Source organism: Gouania willdenowi, chromosome 21 (genome assembly GCF_900634775.1).
Source record: "Gouania willdenowi chromosome 21, fGouWil2.1, whole genome shotgun sequence".
Taxonomy (NCBI): Eukaryota; Metazoa; Chordata; class Actinopteri; order Blenniiformes; family Gobiesocidae; genus Gouania; species Gouania willdenowi.
The window spans coordinates 14820199-14846197 of record NC_041064.1 but is presented as its reverse complement, the minus strand read 5'-3'; the positions used below and the strand labels follow the sequence as shown (position 1 = coordinate 14846197).

At 38.2% G+C, this 25999-nt stretch overlaps 1 protein-coding gene across 2 annotated transcripts; it reads left to right on the top strand.

Annotated features, from left to right (window-relative positions):
- The first annotated feature begins 10979 nt into the window (after window positions 1–10979).
- Window positions 10980–14998, top strand: slitrk5b (SLIT and NTRK-like family, member 5b). Of its 2 annotated transcripts, none has more exons than XM_028436999.1 (2): window positions 10980–11027; window positions 11882–14998. In XM_028436999.1, exon 2 carries the CDS (start codon window positions 11925–11927, stop codon window positions 14511–14513), a length of 2589 nt encoding a protein of 862 aa, XP_028292800.1. In that variant the 5' UTR covers window positions 10980–11027; window positions 11882–11924; the 3' UTR covers window positions 14514–14998. The 2 variants fall into 2 exon arrangements, with proteins under 2 accessions (XP_028292800.1, XP_028292799.1); XM_028436998.1 differs by lacking the exon at window positions 10980–11027 and adding an exon at window positions 11225–11453.
- Window positions 14999–25999: the final 11001 nt, after the last annotated feature.

Sequence of the window (25999 nt, the reverse complement as noted above, 5' to 3'; positions counted from 1 at the left end):
CCAAAATGAGAGCACGTTGAAACAACAAATAATACAACTGCAGACTGCCCTGGATGAAGCGGAGAGAAAACTGGAGCAGTCCACCAACAAGATGACTGTGTCCACAGTGATGGCCTCCCTCACTGAAACTCAGGAAGCATTAGAGAGCACACAAGCCACCACTCAGGAGAAGACAACTCCTAAAAAGAGATTTAGATGGAAATGGCGCTGGTTGAAGGTCCCCAAGAAGAAGCACAATAGGTGTCCCCTTCATCCTTCCACAGAAAAGTAGACCAGTGAAGATGTTGGGATTCATAAAGAGCAGCGGTCAGCACTCTGGCACTGAGCACTTTCTCCATCTTTGTTAACATGTTGATGCTTTAACATGTTCTATCCATCATTTTTCTCTCTCCTCAAAAAATATAAAAATAAATATCAAGAATTTCATTGAATTGAATTTTTTTCAGAGTTATAGATAGTGATGTTTATTATTCTATAAATACATAATTAACAATTCCAACTTTGTACACTACCTTTGTTTGATTGAGAATGAGTAAAAGCATTTTTAGAAAATGTTCACATATATCAAAGTATCATGTTTATTGTATTCAAAATAGAGAAAATGGTGTGTGTAAATACAATAATAAAAATACGACTAGTAATAGAAGTAGTAAATTGTGACAAAAACATACTAATTTACAGTAAATGGTTCAAAAGAACAATGACATGCAATTTGTGTAATGTATTTGAGTGCTGGTGGGCAACATTGTAACTTGTTGGGGGGGCTTGGGCTACTTCCCGGAGACCAAGGTCAGCTCGGCCCAGGGAAAGGACAGACACCAGCCTCTTCAGGATGAGTTTGGAGCATTTGTGGAAGAAGAGTGGGTCAGCAGGGGGGTGGGACCTGGTCAGCAGGGGACATGGACAAGGTGGGGGAGGGATTGCATGGTGTAACATCATGCCGGCAGACTTCCATAGGGTCCAATTCTTAATGTAGGCAGTCTACGATGCACTAGAAAGCCAAGAAAACCTCCATGTCTGGGGAAAGAACTAAAAACCATCCTGGCTCCTTTGTTCTGGAAGAAGCTCTTTAGCGTGTGCTTGTGTGTGCGATTGTGAGAGAGAGGGAGGCAGAGATAATTGTGATCAAATGACATTTTTGCTCTTTATTCATCCTGCTCAGGTGTGTATTAGCTATAGGTTGTTAAATAAATAAACAAGAGCACTCAGAGAGCCCAAACCTCCACCAGCACCAAAACTCCTTTTTGCCAGAAATTAGCAATTATCTGGATCATTGATCCTGATCATGTAACCATGATCATTTACATTTTAAATGCTTGGTAGAAACAAACAAACAAACAAACACATAAATAAACCCAGATTAAAAATATTACCTCTTTGGCAGGAGTAACAATATTAATATTTTTTTCCTAATGACCTACAATTGACTTGAATAATTTAATAATGAACTTGTCCCTTACCTATAATAAACATGAACACATATACATCTTAGTGGGGCAATGGTGTGTGAGTATTGTTGCCCATTGTTACCTCTGCCAAATAAATGGCTTTCACAGTTTTTTTTAAATTTTTTTGTTTATTTGTTTGTGGATTACGGTACGTTAAAAATTAAAACAAAATTAAAACTTTTAACGAAAGATAGATTTCACTGTTTTGAGCACGATTTTGTTTTTACTCTATGTCCTTCCATTAGGAAAAATAATCCAGAGCTTTGATGATGTTTCATATGATTTGTTTGCTGATGATATTCAGCTTTACTGCTGAAATCCAGAAATGAAGTTCTTTGCTGAAATGTCTTGCGCGAGTTCAAAAATGGCTCTGCGAAAATTCCCTGCAACTAAACTTAGACAAAACGGAGATGCTGGTGATTGCCCCTGATGGCGCCATTCCAGGGATTTACCAGTATCTGAACGACCTGAGTTTGTCTGCTAAAACAAGCCTCAGAAATCTTGGCAATGTCTTTAGAGCATCACTCAAAACTGCTAACAAAGAATTGTTTTTACCAACTGAGAAAAATCTCTAAACTTAGAACAATTGTGTCCAGAGATGATCTTGAAATGATTATCGACGCCTTTGTGTCTTCTCGTTTAGACTACTGTCACAGTTTATTTTCTCGTCCAAACAAAAAGGAGCTGTCTTGTCTTCAACAGGTACAAAACTGCAGCGAGGCTACTGACTCGCAAACAGAAGGGCTCATATTACTCCCATTCTAAAAGCCCTTCATTGTCTACCAGTCACTTTTTGTTTCAATTTTAAAATCCTTTTGCTGACCTTCAGAGCCTTGCATGGTCAGGCTCCCTCCTACATTAGAGACTTGTTGTGTCCTTATATCCCCTCTCGAAGGCTGAGGTCTCTGGATCAAAATCTGCTCATGGTCCCTCGTACTTATTTCAGGACCAGAGGAGATCCCTCCTTCCAGGCCGTCACGCCAACGCTCTGGAACAATCTTCTGCCTTCCTTGCGCTCACTTAATTCTGTTGATGTTTTTAAGAGCACATTGAAAACCTATTTGTTTCAGAAAGCATTTTAATTCCACTGGATTAAGGGTTGCGGTCTTCCCAGTGTAAGCTACGTGGGTGTGTGGGGTAAAAAGTTAAGTCCAAACTCACAGGTTCTGCTCATAACTCCTTTTAATCAGAGAGCTCTCAAAAACCACAGACGGCAGCCTTCTCTCCCTCTCTTTTTCTTCTCCCTTTTAATATGAACATAAAACAATATTGTAAACCTCACAAAAACAGTACTGTAAACAGTCTCCGAAATACAATTTTCACTCTTACACCAGCAGTTCCTGCATCAAGACCGAGTGGGAGGTGTTCTGTCAAAACTACCTGAAAGACAGTCAAATGAAACCTTTTTTTTTTAAATGCAAAAGTATTGCAGAAAACAACAAAAGAAAAGAAGCAGAAACGTGAGATTAGCAGACGTCCCCATTAGAAATATTGGGCCAATAAAGGCAGAAAATGTTCAAATGTGAAGAAATTACAAAAAGTTTGTTGAACATAGCATTCTGGAAAAATCAAATTTATCCAGAATTTTCAAAGTGTTTTGTAACATTCATCATTAAAATAACCCCAAAACTAGTTAGAAGCTATGTCACTAATTTAAAGACTTTTAAAATTTTATTTGATCCTGTTTCATTGTGTTTTAATGTATAAAGTGTCTTGAAAAGTGCTATAACAAATTATTTTATTTTATATTATTACTCATATTTTGATTGGTGGCCCTAACAGCCAATCAGCATTCAGAGACTTGCACTAGGTTTTAAAACCATGACAACCAAAGATGAAAGGCCACACGCCCTTAACAAAGAACAACAGCAACATGAAAGCAATGTTCTCTGCCATTTACTTTCACTGTGATCTTTGATTGTTATCTTGGCACACAGAAATCTACACCTTGAGAAACTTTAGTGATATTTTTTTGTAAGATTCACTTGTTTTGAAAGAACGTTGAGAAAAATGGAGATAAAACAACAGAAAAAAGTTACTGCTAACTGTAATAGTCATGGGACCTCATCCAACAGAGGTAATAAGGCTTCCTACTACAGGAAGGGTAAACCAAACCAAGCTTGGTGGAAGAAAGATGGTTGCAAATTTGATGGACGTGAGACAAGAGTTACTTCAAGTGACTATGACTTGGACGTGTCTTCCTTTATTAAAAACATTAGAGATTCAGTCCACCTGAAAGGAGAACCAGCATTGAAGAGGGATGTGACGCAGCTGGTGAAAGCTACTGTCCCAAAAGTGGAGCAACCTGCAGTGCCTAAGAAGGTTGAAGTTAACCAGCCACCAGCCGCTCTAAATGAGTCTGCCGCTGCTCCAGTGGCTGTCAATGAACGACAGAATGCTAAAAAACCAGGTTCAGGCTCCCGACCTAAGCCAGAGTGTATCCAATGTGTAAAGCGATCAAAAAAGCCAATTTTTGCAGCTATCCTGCTTGAAGAAAAAGAAAAGGAAGTCTTCTTTCTTAAACTAGCTCTGTCAAAAAAGGATGAAGAGCATAGAAACCAGATGGAAGAAGAGCGAACAAAGGTGGAGAAAAGGGAAAAGGAAACCAACCGTATCCTTCAAAACCAAAATGATGAAATAAAACAGAAGGATTGTCTCTTAGATGAACATCGAAAGACAATTTCAGAAATGGGGGCCGTCATCGAAAAGATGGAGGAAGCTCACTGCCAAAATGAGAGCACGTTGAAACAACAAATAATACAACTGCAGACTGCCCTGGATGAAGCGGAGAGAAAACTGGAGCAGTCCACCAACAAGATGACTGTGTCCACAGTGATGGCCTCCCTCACTGAAACTCAGGAAGCATTAGAGAGCACACAAGCCACCACTCAGGAGAAGACAACTCCTAAAAAGAGATTTAGATGGAAATGGCGCTGGTTGAAGGTCCCCAAGAAGAAACACAATAGGTGTCCCCTTCACCCTTCCACAGAAAAGTAGACCAGTGAAGATGTTGGGATTCATAAAGAGCAGTGGTCAGCACTCTGGCACTGAGCACTTTCTCCATCTTTGTTAACATGTTGATGCTTTAACATGTTCTATCCATCATTTTTCTCTCTCCTAAAAAAATATAAAAATAAATATCAAGAATTTCATTGAATTGAATTTTTTTCAGAGTTATAGATAGTGATGTTTATTATTCTATAAATACATTATTAACAATTCCAACTTTGTACACTACCTTTGTTTGATTGAGAATGAGTAAAAGCATTTTTAGAAAATGTTCACATATATCAAAGTATCATGTTTATTGTATTCAAAATAGAGAAAATGGTGTGTGTAAATACAATAACAAAAATACGACTAGTAATAGAAGTAGTAAATTGTGACAAAAACATACTAATTTACAGTAAATGGTTCAAAAGAACAATGACATGCAATTTGTGTATTGTATTTGAGTGTTGGTGGGCAACATTGTACCTTGTCGGGGGGGCTTGGGCTCGGGAGGTGTTCTGTTAAAACTAACTGTGAGCTGCCTCTCAAGCTCCTGCTAAGCAGGGGAGGAGCCAGGTGGAAGCCCCTCCCACTTGTGAGTGTGAACACCTGATTCTTTTAATCACACAAACCAGCCACTGTGGGGAACTGAGGCAATGGTAGTGCATGCTTAGAAGAAGAATTTGTTCTGTACCCTCAGCTGGGACTGAACTTTTGTGAGCAAAGACTCTTTTCATGATTGGATGGAGAGCTGGTTAGCGCCTCTAAATAACCACAGGCTCATAAAAAAAACTTCTGTTACTTGGACAATTCATTCTAAAGCAATCATGAGACTTGAACTTACACATTGTTTAGCATTGGAAATTAAGTTGAACACATTTCTTGTTTGTAAAGTTTGTAAATTGTTTTATGTTCAACAGCCAATGCAAGTAATGTATATTGAGGTTGATACTTGTTTGATTTAAAGGTTGATTATGCTTATATCCAGTGCCATGTTAACTGCATAGTTAAAACTAGATTAATGGTTGATGTGAAACACAAATACGCTATGATAAAATGGTTAAAGTAGTTGGTCACATAAGTAGTTTAAAAATGATTTACATTGTTTAAAAATGCTGTGGTTTAAAACAGTGTAAAAATACCTGAGTTAAAGTATTAAGTTAACTTACTTAAACAATCTGATTTTGTTAAATGACGTGGTTAAAAATAATGATGATTATAAATATTTGATTTGTTTCTTTGTTAAAACTGGGCAAATAAATACCAGACATAAATGTTAAATACTTTAAAATTTGGTTGTTAAAATACAAGTTAAAAAACCAATAATTTAATATAATTGAGATTTAAGTGGAAAACCTTGTTTAGAAAAAATTGTACTGATTTAAAACTTTAACAACTAAATGAAGTACTTTGCTAAATTTGATTTCATTGAATGAATAGTTGTCTAATTGTTGTTGTACTGTGTATTTTAGTTTTGAGGTTTTTTCACCTAAGCTGATGTACCAACCTACAGTCAATACTTTAAATAAAAAGAAAGAACTCGTTGAAGGTCTGGTTCTTTGAGTTAAAACCAGGAAACACCATCCAGAAAAGAGGAGTTCTTCTCAAGTCAGGAACAGTACAAACTTAAGATTGGCTTGACATGTATTGTAAGACTTTGTTTCAATCTAACAAAATATTTGAACATAAATCACAATTTAAAAATATCTATAACAAGACTGAAACAGGCAAATTGCTTATATGCCCAACATACTGTAAATAATATTCAAGTAAGTTACATACAAGAGAAATGCAAGCATTTAACAATTACATTTGAGTAGCCTTTTTTCAAATAATGCAAAATATATAATACATATATACACATGTACCTTCTTTTATATACAACATTTAACTAATGTCAAAAAACACAAACATTAATCTACTGCTTCACATAACCCTCTAAAATATATTGTGACATTTTGTTTTTGAAATTAAATAATGTGTCACTCATTTTTATTTCTTAATCAACAGAATTCCACAAATTAATCCCAAGAACAGACATACTGTACATCTTCGTTTAACTACTAATCTTGCTTTTGAAAAAAAAAAAAAAAAAAACATAAATGGATCTCTTAGGCTGTATTTGCTAGTTTGTAGTGTGAAGTATTTTAAAACGCCTTCTGGAAGAGGGAAGAGTTTTTTTTTTTTTTTTTTTTTTTTTTTTTGAACATTATTTGTGTTATTTTATAATAAACAATATCTTAAAGTAACCTAAACACAGTTAAAATCATACAGAAACCTTTCCCTATCGACACAACATTATCATGGCCTAATCAAGTGTATATGGACCTAACCCTCATTCGCCCTCTCCAATTCTCCAACAACTGTTCCACCTTAAAAAGAAAGCAAAGCATCTCTCCCTACCAACTGGTAAGGAGGGGGTTTCTCCAAATCCCCCCCAACAGGCCACCACACGTCCAGTTTGATCACAGTTAATTGCACTCTTTCAAGTAAACAGACAATGAAAAAAGTCACAATTAACTCTACAACATCCAAATCTTCTGTATTGGCTAATTGTATGTCTTGCATAAAAAATAAAAAATTGCCACTGTACAACTCAGCTTTTACAATAATGTGTGAGAAATTACCATGTTGGGTAACTATTGCACCTGAATAAAAAATTAAAGAACATTTGCATATTCATCATGGACTGTGGGCTATAAAATAATACAAAGATCAGGATTGTTAAGGTCAACTGTGCTCAAGAGATTTGCCTTCGGATGTCAGGGGTGGTAGTGTGTGAACATTCAGAGAGACGACCCAGGGCACACTATGTCCTTCAATTGAAATGATCCAGTGCAGAGTTTTATTACGCACAGCTTTACTGACAATACTTTTAAAGTGCAATAAACAAAAATAGAACAAAAAGTGCTGACATTTCAATCCCAACCACAACTGAATATATTATGCTTGTTTGCTGAACAACTGAGAGCCCTTGTCAGCTCTCTGCAGAACAACAGCAGAAGTGTTTACTGGGATGTAGACTGGACTTATCCACTCCTTCTGGACACCGATAACAAAGTGTGATGTGTTGTCTGTAAAGAATATACATCAAATCCTCTTCTGCCAGCATCCATTTCTGGCATTTTTCCAACTCCCTTCGTGTATTTCTGACCTTGGAGCACATAATTGTTAGTCATCATCATGCTTTTCTTGCACTCATTTGCCATGCTGATGGCTTTTTGTGCAAATGTGTGCGTGTGTGCCAGCATGCGTGCACGTACTGTATGTGTGAGAAGAGACTGCTTTCTTTTTTCTTTTTTTTTACTCCCAGTTGGTGAAGATTATGCTCAGTGTCATGGAAGACTTGGGGAGATACTAAATGAGCCTCATATCATGCATCGCCAGTGTGAGCCTCATGTTCACGCAGCATATTGTAGCTATGATGGGAATCCAAATGTCACTAAGCTAGATCTGCATCAGAAGTCTGATATGAAAATGGAAAATACACACACACGTTGCAAATTTGAACATGTATTTGATGCAGGGGAATTTACCTTTTGTTTTTCACAGTAAAACAAACCCAAATGCTAATTTCTTTTTTGAGAGAGTGGTATAATAATGGCTTTAGTGTGCCCAACCCAATACGAGGAGGAAGTCTCTAAAGGCAGTTAAAGCAGAATCACAAATAAATTGCATGCAGCTTTCCAACTCTTTAACATGAGCCACAGGCAGTGTCCCTGATGTGCCTGCTATTCTCCCATGTGAGCCAGAGCCAAATGGAGACGATGATGGATATGGCTCCATGAGGACACAGCAGTATGAAATGATACTTGACATGTTTCCGCTTGAGCAGTGCCACATCAAGTTGAGAGAGTCATGACAGGTCAGCTTCTTTACCTTTCAGCTTTTTCACTAAACCGATGTGACATTCTGTAAGCAGGATGTGCCACCAGATCAGATGCTACATATGATAAACAAAAAATGAACTAACTAACAGATGGGTGCACCTAATTCGAATTCTGTGATATTTCATTCCCGTTTTCATGGAGGTGAAAAAAACACTCAGTGGGCACAGTGAGTCACGCTACGTGATTCATAGTTTGCCATTTAGTTTAGAAACAAACAGACAAAATATTTCTGCCTTTTACAAGTTTCCAAGCTTTCTGCTGTCGATCAATACACATTCCACTATAGAGAAATTCTGCTGTTTCATGCATTATGGAATAATGTGTTGTGATGTCCACACACCACACACATACACACACTGAAGTGAATTATTTCATGGATGGCTCTGGACTTTTGCCTGAATCACTGCTTTCTTGGCACAACCTGAGAATGTTCAAGGAAAAAAAGAGACACAGTTAATGTCACAAAGGCTACATTCACACTGTGAAGTGACCCAAATCTGTTGTTTTCGCCATCATTTGTCAGTCTGGATGACAAAAATCATTTTTTTTCTCTTAATGTAAAAGGTCACTTTCATACTGGTTGGTTGTCCTCACTCTGTTACACACAGTTTATGTGTTGTTTTTTAGCAACTTTAGTCCTTTCCAGGAATTTAATGAACATACTCTAGCTAACTGCTTTTTAACTGTAAATAATGTGTATGCAAAGACTATTTCAGTTATAAATGAATAATTACGTGTCTGGACACAAAACCTCCTCACAGTGTGTGTGAGAAACACTGGTTATCATTCTGTAGCTGTTCACCATCATTAGCATACTGCTCACATTCAAGCTGTGTTGGTCTGTGTGTTGCACTGATTCTGGCATGTTAAGCAGTAAGTTGGACGACGTATAACTTATAATTAATAAAACACATCATCACACTTCTTTTTTTTTTTAGTTTAAAACGTGTAGAAATGAATAAAACATAACACGGAAATTTGAACACATTCAACGTGACACGTGAAACTAAATTTCTCACATTGCGTTGACGTAAAGCCTCTTCTTTTGCTATTTCTTCTGCAGTTTATCCACAAAGTCTGAGAACAGTTGTTTTTTATTATTGATTCCAGTATCCTTCATCCATCTATTTTCTTACTCGTTTTCAGTGTCACGGGGGTCTGCTGGTGCCTATCCCTACTGTCACTGGGCACAAGGCCGTGGGTACACCCTGGGCAGGGCGCCAGTGTAATCACAGGGCAACGTGCACACACAGACAGACAGACAACCACTCACACTCACGCGTACAGGCAATTTAGAAACTCCAATCAACCTAATTCATTCACAGTCAAGTTATAGGATGGTGGGAGGAAATCGGAATACCCGTGAAAAACCCATGCAATCACATAGAGGTGTCCCCGATCTGATATTGATATCGGATATTGGTCCAATATCAGCCAGAAAGCAAATATTGGATTTTATCGGACTGCATCTAAAATCACCGATATAAGCTCTCCGATAAAATTTTCCGTTCAAGCACTTCTATCCAACAAAGTAACCTACTGTTGCTGACTATTGTTCACTGTTAGAGTAACATCACTTGATCAAGCCTGTTCTAACATTCCACACTACAAAATAAGTAATAAAGTATGTACTGTATGATTCGTGCTGATATCGTATTGGATCAATATTGGTATCGACCGATACGCAAGGCTGCAATATCGGTATCATATCAGAAGTCAAAAAGTTGTATTGGGACATCCCTACAATCACAGGGAGAACACGCCACACAGAAAGGACCCAATTTTTTACCCCAGGTGCTGAATCCATGATCTCCTTTAAGGCGGATGTGCTAACCACCACACCATGGCGGGCCCCTTGATTCAAACAAAAATTGACATTAAAGACCTGCCTCCTGTATTCACCTGAGCTTTCTTGGCAGTGCTGATGTCATCCTGTAGAACAACAGAGCTGAGTAAAAATAGATTTCTGACCTAAACAGGTGAGAAAACTGCGAGAAGACAGACTGTTCTCTCTATGGACCACTGGGGTTTTTGCTGTCCAACCTTGTAACTGTGTCAGTGTTTGTTTTTTTTTATGCTGTCCAAGTTCATACATTAGAGGTTCCTTGCTATAAAGTTAGATATGGTGCCAGAATCATTTCTATTCTGACTGGGTGCCGATTTGTTCAGTAGGAAACCTGAATCCTAATGGACAATAGCACCAAATCTCTGAGCATTTTATCTCTTTGTAGTAACGTGTGAGAAATTGTAACATTTAAGGACTTTACTGGGATCAATAAAGCAATTAGAAGAAACAAAAGTAATTAAAGTGTTCACTGTCTACTGATTTTCCCTGTTAAACCAAAGAAAACCCCTTAAATCCATCAACCCCTGACCTGAGTCAGACAGCAGAGAGAGGCTTGGAAAGGTGTCTAATCACTACCGCTCTTACACCTTACCCACTGTCAGAAGGACAAATATAGCAGCGAGAGAGTGAGAAAAAAATCTGCCAGACTGATGCTTGAAAGATGCATACCATTCCTGCAAGGTGGCAGTAAAAGATACAGCGATAGCTCTATAACAGCACTCTCGTCACCCAGAGAAACAAACTGCCAAAGGTTTTCTTTCCAGGATGAATAACATGATCTGCTGTTTACCAGATGCAGAGGCACGGCTGATCTGGTGAATTATTGATATTTTGGGGACATCTTTGCTGTAGGTAGGTCAACATCTTTGTGGGGGTTGGATGGTGGGTAGGGTGTATCTTGGAGTGATGCTCCAGTGAGCGGATTCTGTGTGCATGAAATGACTTGACATCCTCGCGACCACGTCGTGGGGCTGAGTGCGTGGGGAGCATTCTGGGAGAGAGAGAAAAAAAAGAGAGAGGGAGTGGGAGAGAGAGAGAAATAGAGACTGGTAGTAAGCAACTTTGTTCAGTGGCAGAGCCGTGTCTCCTCCTGCACAGCGTGTTTAGAGAGAAGCAGTTGGCAGTTATGGATGATCAGCAATTCTTTCATCCTCCTCTGTGCATCACTGACAACAAATCCGCTCCGGCGCAATTGGTCCTGCCTCCTATTCTGGATTAGGATTTCAAAAAGATGCTCTGAAATACCCCACAGCCAACCTATTCTTCAATGTGTGTGAGGTATGTATTCATACCAAGTGTTAGATAGAAACTCTGCTGGATGATTTTAGGCTAAACCTCCTGTGATTGTACTTTCATTTATATTAATTATATCTAGGTCACTCTTTGATTTATTTTTGCTCCCAAGTAAAGACTTGCTTTCCATCACAGCAGATTTAGACGTTTCTTTGTTTTATGGGGGGGGGGGGGGGGGGGGGGGGGGGGGGGGGGGGGGGTTTGTACATGTCTTTCTTTGACCTTGCTGGTATACATAGCTTGATGGAGTTGCATTGTATCCGGCTTTGTTTGGACCATTTTAATTCACAGACAGAAGTTACCTCTGGGTAATAACAAATGCAGCTTTGACTCATGCTACTTGCACTGAAGTTGCTTTCACTGCAGCCTGACAGTTATTTTTTTACCTCACCATGTGTGTCTTTTATTTCTAGATGACAATGAGGATACTGTGAGCTTGCATCCTGTGGCAGGAAAATGCATCTTTGGATTTCATATGTTGTGTTAAGTGCAACATCTGTGTGCACTGTGGAGATGTTTGGCCATTATGGTGAAATATGCCAAGAACTGTGTGGCTGTGAGGAAAGAGAAGGCGTGCTTACAGTGAGCTGTGAAAACAGAGGGATTGCCAGTCTTTCAGATGTCGGCCCAGTACACTTCTCCCAGTATCATCTGCTGCTCACAGGGAATCATTTGAAGAAACTGTCCACCAATGATTTTGTTGACTACAAAGGACTAACAATATTGCATCTTGGGAATAATGAAATATCTGATATTGAAGCGGGATCTTTTAATGGACTACAGGTATTAAAACGACTACATCTCAATAATAACAAAATTGATGCTTTGAAGGAGGAGTTTTTCTTTGGCCTTGACAGTTTGGAATACCTGCAGGTTGATTCTAATTATATCACTCAAGTGGTGCCAAACGCCTTCAGCAGACTTCATCAACTGGAGGTGTTAATACTAAATGACAATTTAATATCTTCTCTGCCTGTTAACGTTTTCCAACATGTACCGTTGACTCATCTAGACTTACGGGGAAATCAGCTCAAAGTTCTTCCCTACGCAGGTTTGCTGGAGCACATGAACCTTGTTGTGGAGTTACAGCTCGAGGAGAACCCATGGAACTGCTCCTGTGAGTTGATCGCTCTTAAAACCTGGCTCGAGAGCATATCATACACAGCTCTGGTCGGTGATGTTGTGTGTGAGTTCCCTTTTCGACTTCACGGCAGAGATCTTGATGAGGTTTTGAAACAAGAGTTGTGCCCGAGGAGAGCAATTGCTGAATATGAGATGCCACCACTTCCACATTTGAGCACCGATGCATACTATAGGACCACGTCAGGCATAGTTACAGCTTCTCTCACCTCATCTGGAATTGCACGATCTTCATCAAGACCTACCAAGGGACCCCGGCTGTCTGCAAAATTAAAGTCAAGACCAACAGCTCGAAGCCCATCCAACAAACCCCAAAACTATGGCCAAATCATATCCTATCAAACTAAATCTCCTGTGCCTTTAGATTGTCCAACTGCGTGCACCTGCAATCTTCAGATTTCAGACCTAGGCCTAAATGTGAACTGTCAGGAAAGAAAAGTCGAACAAATTTCTGACCTAAATCCCAAACCATACAATCCTAAAAAGATGTATCTCACGGGGAATTACATTTCTATTGTGCGTAGATCAGATTTTAATGATGCAACTGGATTAGATCTGCTTCATCTTGGTAATAATAAAATAGCTCATGTACATGACAGATCTTTTGCCGATTTGACCCACTTACGAAGGTTATACCTTAATGGGAATTTGATAGACCGTCTTACAGGTGATATGTTTTATGGATTAGAGAGTCTACAGTTTTTATATTTAGAATACAATGTGATTAAGGAGGTTAATTCAGATACCTTCCAGCATGTACCCAAGCTTCAGCTACTTTTCCTGAACAACAATCTGTTAAAAACGTTACCAGCAGGTACATTTAATGGTTTGACATTAGCCAGACTAAATCTTCGCAACAACCATCTGAGATATCTGCCAGCAAGTGGTGTTCTAGATCAGCTTACAGTACTAGTACAAGTCGATTTGTTTGAGAATCCCTGGGACTGCTCTTGCAGCATACTGGAACTGAAGTTGTGGCTCGAGCAGCTTAGCATGGGCACGGTTGTAAACAATGTCATCTGTGGATCTCCTAAGAGACTCGCAGGGGAGGATATGAGATACATTAGGACAAGTAATTTCTGCCCTAATAACTCTGATATCCTTGCCTCCATGATACCACCCTCTGAAGAGTATTTCCCTGGCAGCACTATCACCATAGAAACATCCCTTGACTCTGACACTCAATATAGTACCATCCCTTTGTCTGTAATGATCCTTGCTCTTCTCCTCATGTTCATTGCCTCTGTCTTTGTGGCTGCAGGAATGTTTGTAGCAATGAAGAAGAGACAACAAAAGAGCCAAAAGGAACACAATAACTCTATGAATGCTTGCATCAGCTCACTGAACATGGAATATGGCCTTTACAAAAAGGGATCAATCCCCAAAGTAAAGACATCTGCTGGTCATGTGTATGAATACGTCCCACCTCCTACAGAATCCACATGCAAAACTACAACGCACACCCCAATGGATGGATTTAGAGACTTTGATGAGCTGAGTGGCACTTTCCTGGGCAACTCGGATGAAGAGGCAGGCAGTAATGTAATAAGCTCAGAATATAGTGCCACTACTCCAGAGCCTCTTAACAAGTCCTCCACCCCTCATCGAGATGATCCGTGCAACTACAGAGATGTGCTTGAGCCTGACAAGCACAAGCGCCACAGCAGTACTTTACCATGCAGGCATAAGGGACATCTATCAAACCGTTACTCCTCAGACTTTGCTGCGGGGCAACAGTATGTGCCACCAGAAAGACTACAACAGACAATACTTTACTGCACGGCACCAAGTACTGTTTATGTGGAGCCCAACAGGAGCGAATACTGGGAACTAAAAGCAAAACTTCACATTGATCCTGACTATCTTGAAGTTCTTGAGAAAAGAACTACATTTACTCAATTTTAAGGAACTTTCTTTAAAAAGGACAATATGTACAATGGTTTCATATTTAAATCAGGTAACACAACTTTAAGTAACGTAATAAGTTGGTTCTACATGTTTTTGCAACTTGGTGATATTTTCTTTTGTGAACCGCGGCTTGCTGTTTAAAGAACTACACAGACGAGAATGATGACTGCTGCTTGTTTAAGAGTATATCACTTTATCCCTTTGTTGTTTTAGTGAGGCTTATACTTCTAACAATAGAAATAAATACCACAGATCTGGAGCTTTAATGACTCATCCTATCATAAGATATTTCCTGGAGCTGTAATATAAACAATAACATGAGGCTGAGCTCAGATTAACCTTATGACTGTTAATAAGCCATCCTTGTTCTCATCATTAAGTAAATCATCCCGACTCTTGTCTAAGACATGTCGTAATGCCATTTCTGTCTTTTCGGATTATCTTTTTTTATTATTATCATTAAAACCTTATTCACACCTAAATGTTGGTGTTACATGTTTTCAATCTGTCAATCAGTTGGCTCTCTGGGATTAGCATTATGCACATCCTTTCCAGGGTGCTTATCACAGATCATAAAACCATTCATGTTTTTGTGCTCCCCTTTGAAAATGTAGTTTATAAGTAAAGTGATTTATACAACAGTGAATTGACATGCCCGTTGCATAGTTTGGGGAAATTCAATGACAAATCATATGCACCTGTGATTTTAAAATCACATTTCTTCACATTTAAAACAACTGTGTTATCATCCTACCAACATTGTTGTTTGTAATAACAGTGTCAAATGAAAAAAAATAACAACAAAAAAAACCTAAAGCTTTGAATACAGATCATTTTATAAGCCGTAGAGCTACACAATTACAGATTATGGTTCTTTAATTAGATACAATGTAATATTTATGTGTTTTGAAAAGAAAATAATTTAAAAACATATACTAGAGAAATCTTTAAAAACATGTGTAAAGATGCAATTTATTCTATGCATGTTACATGCTAATATGCTTTTACAACCATGTTGCCAATTTTAGATTTGTTTGAGTGACATTTTGTTATCTTTGAAATTATGTTATTGCTTTATGTCAAAATAGAATTGTTGCTATCTGTATTACAGTTTTTTGTGGTTTTTTTGTAAAAGAAAAAGCACTATTGACCTGTTCTGGTCAACAATGATGTCACCTTTTGAAATGCACAACATATTGTAAGACATGTATGTATATACTCTATACATAGCCATAGCAATAGGATTGATGAATGCATAAACAGACACAAGTACACGTACGTACTATGCATTGACACAGAGCCAAATTTTGCAATCGGTTCAAATTAACTGGCCTTCGCGATTAGTTAGTAGACTCTTTTATATATTATTTGTTTTGTTAATTTATTACATGTCAGAGCAGCTCATTTAAAATTCAGTCCCAGATTTCAATCACTTAAAAAAATAAATTACATTTTTAAAAACAACGAAAGATGAGGAAAAAGTAAATATTTGTGTCCGTCATTGTGAATTTCAAATACAAATGTTAATGCTAACCCGAATCAGGAGGTTGATAAATGGTAATTAAATCTTCAAAAATGCACATACTCTTATGCTTTATATTTTAGTCAACTATACACATGTGTCTGTAACAGATTTAGTTGACTATAATCCCAATGTCATTTCGTTGACCAACACTAGATTATACAGAAACTGTAAAAATTCTGATGACTACATTTTGACTAAAACTAAATTAACACTGGTGTGCATTATCTTGAAAAAATCGTAAAAAGCTGTAAGTCTGAAAAGCACAAGGAGTGTATGCTGCAGCTGAATAAATATGAATGCATAAAATAATTTGAGCTCCAGAAGAAGAAATTCAGCACATTATGCTGTCATAGTACAATCCAACCAATTCATGGATGATTGACATGAACCAAAAAAAAAAGTGAGAGTGAATATGCATCCATAGTATGCTGTATCATGCACTGAACATGTCATCTCCACTCAGCTAATTGGAAAAAATGGTATATCTGGACTCTGTCTGCATGTTGCCAAGTATTATGCTGCAGCATTAGTCACGCTGTTTAACCAAACAGTCCTGATGTGTTGCCTTGTCTTGTTTTTCTCACTCGACATGTCTTGGCTGTTTAGAAGTTCATCCGAAAAAATGAGCTGAAATCTATAGCACAGTGAGGAATGTCATGGTTGTTTCTGGTGGAAACACTGTAAATATGCACCAAAAATGATGCAAAAGAGATTTTTTTTTTGGGGGGGGGGGGTGATTTTGTTGTAAACAGTTGTAAAAACTGGGCTGAATAAACAAAAACTTGTAAACTATGTAGATCTAAAGTTCTGCGGAAAATAGGCCAAAATAACTCATTGACTATGTTGCAAATATTATGGTTATGGTATGATTTGATGTTAGAATTCAAAAACTTGAGATGAAAGAAAAACTAAGTGTAAATAAGAGAAATAATTTACATCTAGATGTATGTAATCAATTGTCAGGAAAGGGAAGAAGAAAGTGTCATATTATTACTGGTATCGCTTTTATTTTCTCTTTTACAGGAGTGCTTCGTTTTTCATATATGAAAATAACTCTATGTATCAGTTGTAAATAGGACACCGTCTCAGCTCTCACTCAATCTTTAAAAACGCAAAAACTGGTTTTCCTTTTGCAAAATGCATAAATATCAGAGACTTTTTTTGGGTTAAATATATCAGTGGTGTGCTGGTTCTTTTTGTTAACTCATGAATAAAAAAAAAAATATGCATTCATTTTAAATACGGCTACAGTTCTCCTCCCTTCTTTTTCAGAGCTTTACTAACTGTACGGAATGTGGTGGAAAACGTTCAGATCAAGCCCACTGTCTGACTTTTGTTTCGATGGATGTGAAATAATGAGAAAAGCTATGTTACGTAATCACGATGACAAACTCTGTATACTCTGTGATGCTGTAGTTTTACCAAGTTTCCCCAAAGACAGTTTGACTAAGAATCTAACATTTCAGTTTAGTCTTAGAGAGACAAAATGCGTGCCGCCTTAACCACTCTGACAACAGCAGTTACAGATCAGGCTTTGAGTGAAAATAAAAAAAAGCAGTTTGTTATTTCACTGATTTCACAGCCATTGGTGTAGACTCGAGTTTCTTTCTAGTAAAGGGCTTATTTGCTCAGGTGATACAGCCTAAAAAAAGTACCTGACCTTAGAGTAACTATGCAGTAAAGAACTAATCCGCTTGCATATGTCAGCAGACCTTACACAGGTAGTCTTTGCAGAAACATCTTGCAACCTAGAAGCGCTGTATCCATGGAAACATCCAATTACCTGACATAGAAAAACAATCCAGGGTTTAAAAAAAAAAAAAACCTAAATGTCAGTGCTGAGCATGAGCAAATTCATTACTTTTATCTTTAAGTCAAAGGTAATTACCGTACTCCACATCCTCAAATATGCATTACTATAAAAAAGCATTGTGTGTGGTATAATCTCCTATTTTATTATTATTCTTCAGAGGTCTGACAAAAACTGACAAATAAAACAATCCATGTCAGAAGAGTCAGTTCTATATATATATATAAAAAAACAGCCAGCTATAAATCAACTTGACTCATGTTTGTCAGGATTGATGGTGTTATGTTGTTTAGCTGCTTGACGACCCCGGTTTGGCAAAGGGAGCAGGAAATTAGGGCAGATTTGCATTATGTAAGCTTGAAGAGATGTGTCACACTGTGTGAAGACAGCATATGACTGTAAGCATTCACCGAAGGGGAAAAGCTTTCTTTCCATCGGGCTTGTAAAAAAACCAGTAACTTATTCAGACCTCCCTGATACTTCTTCCATTAAAGATTTTTCTTTTTCTCTCCCACACACATACGCACTTTGTAATGTCTTAGTTTGCGTGTTTGTGTGTGTTTAAGTGAATAAATTATTGACTCAGTGTATTCACGCCTACCTCAAGGACTTTGGCCAAACAGCACGGCAATACAATTCTTCATTTGGTCTTTTAACATTTTTATTTCACGGTTCTCCCAGCAGTGCACCGCTGAGCAATAATTGATATGACTTGGCTGACCTTTACTGATGCCCAGCATGAATATTTTTTTTTTTGTATAAAGGTAACATTCACTGTTTAAGTGGAACTGAACAACGTACACTGCTGAAATCAGATTATAGTTACAAACCCAGAGACAGGGATTTGGATTTGAGTGGGAGAACATTTTTTTTTTCCTTTTATGTGCAACAACTGGAAACAGTGTGTGCTAATATTTATGTGGGCTTACCCAGGCTTTTGGCTGCCAACCTGAGAAAAGTGACAAAATCCTTCCTTATCCTCCACTTTTATACTTATCGGAGTGAACAAGGGTATAAAGAAAAAGCTATAAGCTTCGGGTAATGGGCAAAATAAAATGCAGCGTCGTGAATATATTGAATTGATGGTTTTAAGAAGCTTTTGCACCTCCTGGGAGCTTTACCACAGTTAGACTGTTATAGCTGGGTGTATAATATCAGTCTCACATTATTCATTATCAAATTAATAAGATTTGCCAGTAAGAGAGGCTTCACTGAGAAGCTTTTTTTTTCTGTAACCTCTAACAAATGGTGTTGTTGCTCTGCAGAGGTGCGTCTACACACATGAACATCTGTCTCTGCTTGATATCAGTTCTCCTTTATCTGCCTTATTCCCTAGTGGTTCCTGATCAAATCAAGGGCACGTCCTTCTCTATATCTTTGCCCTTTGTCGGGCTACTGTCACACAACAAAGCGCATGCAAGTCGAACCCAAGATCACCAAAAACCTTAATAACACAGCTGCATAATGTGATGATCATATATTCAAATATAAACATCGGAAACAAACCCGCTCAGCACTCGGTTATATATCTGAAGCCTTTATTCTATGAGGCAACAATGCTAAATCCTGATGTAAACTTCAGTTTGTGATTTATTTATGCGGCGCAGCAGCATGACCCATGAAAACAATGTCTCCTTCTGACTTGAAAAAGATGTGACCTGAAAGGATGCTGCTTATAGTTTTCTTCTTCATTTTTACAGAGAGCAGGCACACAACGCTCAAAACATAACAAATGTTCAATAAGAGCCAAAATCTAAGCCAGTTTTCTGAAAAATGACTTTTGCCAAATGTGTGCTGCAGAAATACACAATTACATTACAAATATTGTTTATTATTAATGGAGAGGAAAAGCAAAAAAGTAACCTCAAATATCATCTGGTTCAGGGGTGACAGAAAACAACCTTGAGTGTTGAGGGTGAGAGCAAAGTTAAAAAGAACAAAACGGGACTGAGAGGTTGAGAAGTCACAAGTTGGCAGGATCCGTGATCACAGATCAGGAAATCATAAGCTCCAAAACACCTCAAGCAAAGAGAACTGTTAGGACTTTAGAGAGGTGTTTAATATTGATACCTTTAACACTGAAGGGAATCAAGAAATAAATGCACATTACACCAGAAACTAAAAAGAAACATAGAGAACATGGACAAAAAAAAGTAGTTCCCTCCAGCCCTAATTGTATTTTTTAATAAAATATGAACATTTTAAGGCTAACCACAAGGCCAGCAGTCCAAAATGAAAGTGCTTTGCTTAAAAATGTAATCAATCTGAGCCTTTTCAATAAATTGTCCCAACAGTTAGGGATTACAATGAGGATTTTGACATTACTCAAGAGCGCAGAAAAATATAGTAAAAGAAGTTTGAAGAATACCATCCATGATGCACAAATATTAGATTGTATTGTTTTGGCTCATGATTTATTGCTTAAAAAGCTTCTGGAAAAAAATGATGAAAAGAATCCTTGGAAGTTGAAGTAAAATTGCATGCAAGAGGCAACTGTCAAAGAACAGACCAATGTTACTCAGTATGCAGCAATAGATGAAGCCATTTCTGAGGGCTGTTGTGATCAGGACCGTATTTGACACAGCTTCACAGAGCACAACATTACTTTTAAGTGATAATTTCACAGAGCTGTGACATTTTGTGAGCACGCTAAAGCACCGCCGAGAAGGAAACTGGGTTTTGGTTTTTCCTCTGATGATAATAAATGATAAACCCAGGGTTTTTGGAAGCTTTTTTAAACGTTAACTACATCCAGGTTGAGCAAATATTTTACAAATGTAGTTATTTAAGATGTTTCTTTTCTAGTTTTAGCTGCCACAGTCTCATTAGATATTAAAATAAATTGCATCTATCTAAAAATGGCCTCAATGCTATGGTATATGAGTAAACTATTACATATTTATCCGTGGACTGTGAAAAAAACATGAATTAAATGCAGCCTGGGCTGCACCATTGCATATTTCCTGCTTCACTTTTCTGACTATCTCATTAAATCAAGCTGACAGCTGGGGGAAGGTGTCAAGCCAGTCATCCGTGAATGTGTAAAGGTTTGGTTTGTCCTAACGTGAAGTGCTTCTTTCGGATAAGACTATTTCACAGCAAAATGTATGCTCTCTGCACATTTATTAAGTTACATATTTTGATCATCATTAAAACATGAATGGATTTTCTAGCATAAACTGTTCATACTGCCACACGACCAGTATCCCACATGTTCTTGGACTGTGAGAGAAAACATCTATACCAGGATGAAAACCAGTGTTCAATTTTAATTTAGTTTTAGTCATAAGCTTTTGACTAAAATGCAACTAAGTTTTAATCAAAATGGAGTCATCAGGACTATTTCAACTACAGTCTAGTTTCATTCAACTAAATGACTTTAAAGGTGCAGTCTGCAACTCTTATAAAAGTGACTTTTTGTCATATTTGCTAAAGCTGTCACTATGAAAGGACAGCTTTACATGAAACTAGTAGTTTGTGTGAAAAAAAAAACAGGCTCATTGAGTCCCTTCTGCTGCTCCTGCAGCCTTTGGCAGATTGCCGGAATGCACCGTGACCGAGCAAAAAGAACCAATCAGAGCCAGGATTGTGTTTGATGAACTATCTGACAGCTGTTGCTCACAATCCCCACCCCTTTCCCAGTGCTGAAGATCCATCTTTTTTACAGTGTATGATCTGGAGGAGTAGAAGATAGAATTGGTGACTGTTCTGCTTGAAAGATAATTACTGCTGCTTGATTTACATTTGATTTGTAATTGTTACACTAGAACTCTGTGGTGCATGTGTTGTTTGCACGCAGCAGCCTCTGTGTGGGCTTAGAGTAACTATATGACACTGTGTTGCTGCTGCTGCTGCTGCTGCTGCTGAGGTGTGTGCACATTGAGAGAGAGAAGCGCTGCAGTAACAGAGCATGTTAAATTACTGTGATGTTGCTGTCGGCCTAACTTTAACTTGAGGGAGGGACTTTGGAAAGTTTGGAGGCAGGGCAAGTGAGCAGCGGGGAGGGAGGGGGAGAGTTGCGGACTGCACCTTTAAAGCAACACCGTGTAACTATTAAAGCGGTTAACTTCTTGAATAAGCCTACATTCTGAGTGAACTCATCCTTTAGTAACTCCGTAAGTTGATCATTTAAACCGTAAAAGCCGAGCTGTCTATGCTAAGTGCTGTAAACGTACGGCCAGAGAAGAAGGAAAAGAAGTGATCAGACCTCTCTCTCTCTCCTCTGTCACCGCTTCTACACACACACACACACACATACACACTGTTCCCTGCTGGTCATCGCGTCAGTGGAGCGATGAAGTGATGTAGTGACCTAAAAGCGCCGCTATGTTCAAGCGACTCATCAGGGGCGATTGAAGTGCCTCCTCAGAAGCAGTTTTAAACTTTTTGCTTGCCTCGGCCATGACCAGGAGTTGATCAGGTGGAAAAATAGTAGCAAAAGCCTACGAGTACATCAGAGCCTGTGGTCACATGACTGGCCTAAGGCGATATGTTCTCCAGGCATTCTCCAGGTCACATGACCTGGCCAACAATGGTTCGACTTCTCTAAATTTACATGGGTGGTATTTCAAAAGGGCAGCCCCGCTTGGAGCATTGATACTGTCAAGCGCTGTATATTGGCCTGAGGAATCATTTAAAATAACTCATATGCGTCAACTTGTTAGGTCACAAAGTCTGCGGTGTGTCTTTAAGATTTTAGTTGAATAAATGTGGTACAGATAGAGTTGACTCAAATATAAAGCATAAGGGTTTATGCATTTTTTAAGATTGAATTACCATTTATCAACTTAATAGGGGATAATATTAATGTTTTGTAAATACACAGACAGTTTTGAAGTGATCAATATATTTATCACCACATGAGCCATCTTATGTTCACAAACACAATCAGCTTACTTCCTTTTGGATCACTTACCGGCTCGTCCCGCCTTCCATGCAACAAAAGTAGTTTTAAATGATACCTTCAATAAAAACAGTTTAGTTCTGATTCGATTCCGCCCCATGTGAAATGTATAATTTTATTTTTATTAGTTAGCAAAAATATCAATGTATTTTGATGTAGTTTTTGTTTTTTAGAAGACATAGTCTTGTTATTGTGACCTGAAAAATATAGTCGACAAAAACTATGACTGAAATTTTTTGTCAACAGAATAAGGAGAACATGCAAACTCTGCTTAAAAAGGCTTCGGCTGAGGTTTTAGTCAATAAGCTCTGGAGCTTAGATGCAGCATCTCTACCAGTTACCAAATAAAAAGTGACATTGAAAGTTGTGTAAGATGAACTTGATCTCCTTATAGGTGATCCACTCGAGTTCAAATCCATGCTGCTTTTTCTCTGAAGGGCAAATTCTATTCATAGTTAAACACACAATATAAACCTTATGGAGGAACATTATGAGCAGGTCAGTGACGGGATGGCAGTCAGGCAAATAACTGAGTGTGACAACATTGCTAATGCCAGCAGTTTATGCGTCAATGCTTAATGTGATCATTTTTTAAATGTAAAAAATGTTAATCCTTATTTAATTAACAGTCTTTTGCAGTTTTTTTTGCAATTATGAATGTTTTCTTTACTCTTTCTTTCTTTCTTTCTTACTTTCTTTAGTGTTTATTATTTTTATTTGTAATATTTCTCGAGCCTCTGTCACACAAGTAATTTCCCCCAGGGAAACTAAATGCTTCTGGAAGTGTAAGGCTGACCTCAAAATGTATTTCTATTCTTTTTATATACACACTAAAAACTAGTACCGGTATTTGGTCCACGACGGGAGTAGAAACTTTCCTAAAAATGAATCACAGCCTTGTCAAAAGAGCAACGACAGAAAACACCAGCCAGCACCATGGCCTCTTATCTCCCTGTTGTGCTCCGAGCTGCTGTGAGCATAGCTGCTGATGTGTGTGTGTGTGTGTGTGTGTGTGTGTGCGTGTGCGTGCGTGTGCGTGTGCGTGTGCGTGTGCGTGCGTGTGTGTGTGCGTGTGCGTGTGTCTGTGTGTGTGTGTGTGTGTGTGTTATAAGGTTTGTGTGCCTTGAGTCGCACTTACCCTTTATCTTGATTACATCAAGGTTGTACCGGGTAAGCTGATAACAACATTTAAATTCCTATTCTATAAATAGTCTTTTGAACACATTTGCGAAAAACAAGGTTGGGGTAATAACTTTTTTGTTTTTTGGAGTTGCAATACTTGTTGTGTCAGATAAGTGATGCAGCACCTCCTGAGCTGGTATGAATTTAGCGTGCTGCTCAAGGACACTGCAGTAGAGCCAACATGTGGGGTGACAGCAGTATCCACCATGGCCCTCATCTCCATTTGCTCTTTTGGCACTGGTTCAGAGATTTCAGTGCATAGGGCATCAAAGTCTACAACAGGAACCTCTGGCGTGTCTTGAACAGGCTATTGTCCCTTTGCATTAGTTTTATTTGTGGACTTCTTAGGTAGAAAAAAGGACATTCCTTCGAGAAATATTTCAGTTCCTGTTTATTTATTTTTTGGGTGGTTTTTTTGGTGTTGTTGCTATGTGTGTCTGTGTGTGTCTGTGTGTGTGTTCCTCTTTTGTTGTGTAATACCGTGTAACTACTTCTCAAATTTAGGACCCATGAGCCAAATCAAACCCATCCAAGCTTCCAATTATGGGCTGTGAAAGGATTTTGCTTTAAGTGAAAATTACAAAGAAAATATTATTCATTGACTTGGTAAATCACCTTATTGTTCCAGTACAGATATCTTTAATTGAATGTTTTACACCAAAGGGAATGCTTATTGGTTATTGTTCAGTAATTTACATTGGGAAGGGTTAATCAAGGGCACAATAATGTTCTATTTTTTCCTCTACTACTGGGTTGTATGTGGCCCTTAAATTAAAATGGTTTGACACCCCTAGTATAAGTTGATGGCATACCCGACTTTGCGAGAATAATATGCACACGTTGCCAGCATCAGCACAAAGTCAATGGCAACCCATGCAGCATTGTAGCTCAACTTCAGCACAACTTTTTTTTTAAAGTAGCAAATAGTTCAAGTCACCGCAAGGTTTCGCTGTCATGCTGAACTCCCGTGACAAGCTAAGAGGTTGCTGTGGTTCCTAAAAGCTCTTTTCTGTGTTTCTGTCTCTCCTCTCTGTGGGTATCCTTGTGGGACTCACAATAAGCTACAATAGATCCAGACAGATGACAAGGTGGGGGGCGTTGGGTAACCATCTTGAACACCACGGGAAATACTGCTGTACACATGCTGTCAAACAAATGTCTTCACACAGTGTTTTATTTGCAATAAAATAATAAGTTCCTAACCTACATGTTTTTTTTAAGACTGTTCTGATACCCGAAGAACTGTAAACGGTCATCCTGTTCCTACGTCCATAAATAATCTCTTTTACCATTATTGTTTGTCTGCCAGCATCATCGTCATCACATCCTCCAATGATGCATCAGGGCAACAAGACCATCAGGAATTTTCATGAAGTAAAGTAGCAAATAGGTCATGGCTGACATTAATATTCAAAAAGCGGTACTTCAAAGAGTCATACTGCATTAACTACAATTGACCATTCATAGCTTTCCTCATTAGCAACGCTGAAAAGCCTTTTTTTTTGCTGAAGGCTGTAAACTGCAGCCTGATGGGAAATGCATGGAAACAGTTCTTTATAGGTTCTTTAGGTTTCTACAGGGCTCCCATCAAATGAAAAGACTGAGATAGTTGTTTATGCAAAGCATTACTTCAGTAATTCATTCTTGACTGGATAACTGACAGGCTGTTGTTTAAAGGCCGCCAAGATTTTCCTGATTCCCTGAAGGCCTTGTCAAACGTGTCCAGCCTCTGTTTTTCCCCAGTTTAGACACGCAAACGTGCACATCTTTAGAATGAGGGTTAGCAAGGCATACTCTACAAAGAATAACTAGCATGTTCATTTAAGGTCTGGTAGGTCTACCATCTGTCTGTTAGTTGTAGATTTCACTTGACTACACAGCTATAGTACATAGCAGGGTTGGGGTCAATTACATATTTCAGTTACAATTACATTTTCAAAGACCTAACCTGAATTACAATTAAATTAGGTTGACAGTGAACACCATTTTTTCCAATTACAATTAAAGTAAAAGTATTTTTTATTCTCAGAAAGTAAATTACAATTTTGTTCTCCATTACTAAA

Excerpts from the sequence above, each read along its gene's own strand:
- slitrk5b (XM_028436999.1), top strand. The coding sequence starts at position 11,925 with ATGCATCTTTGGATTTCATATGTTGTGTTAAGTGCAACATCTGTGTGC.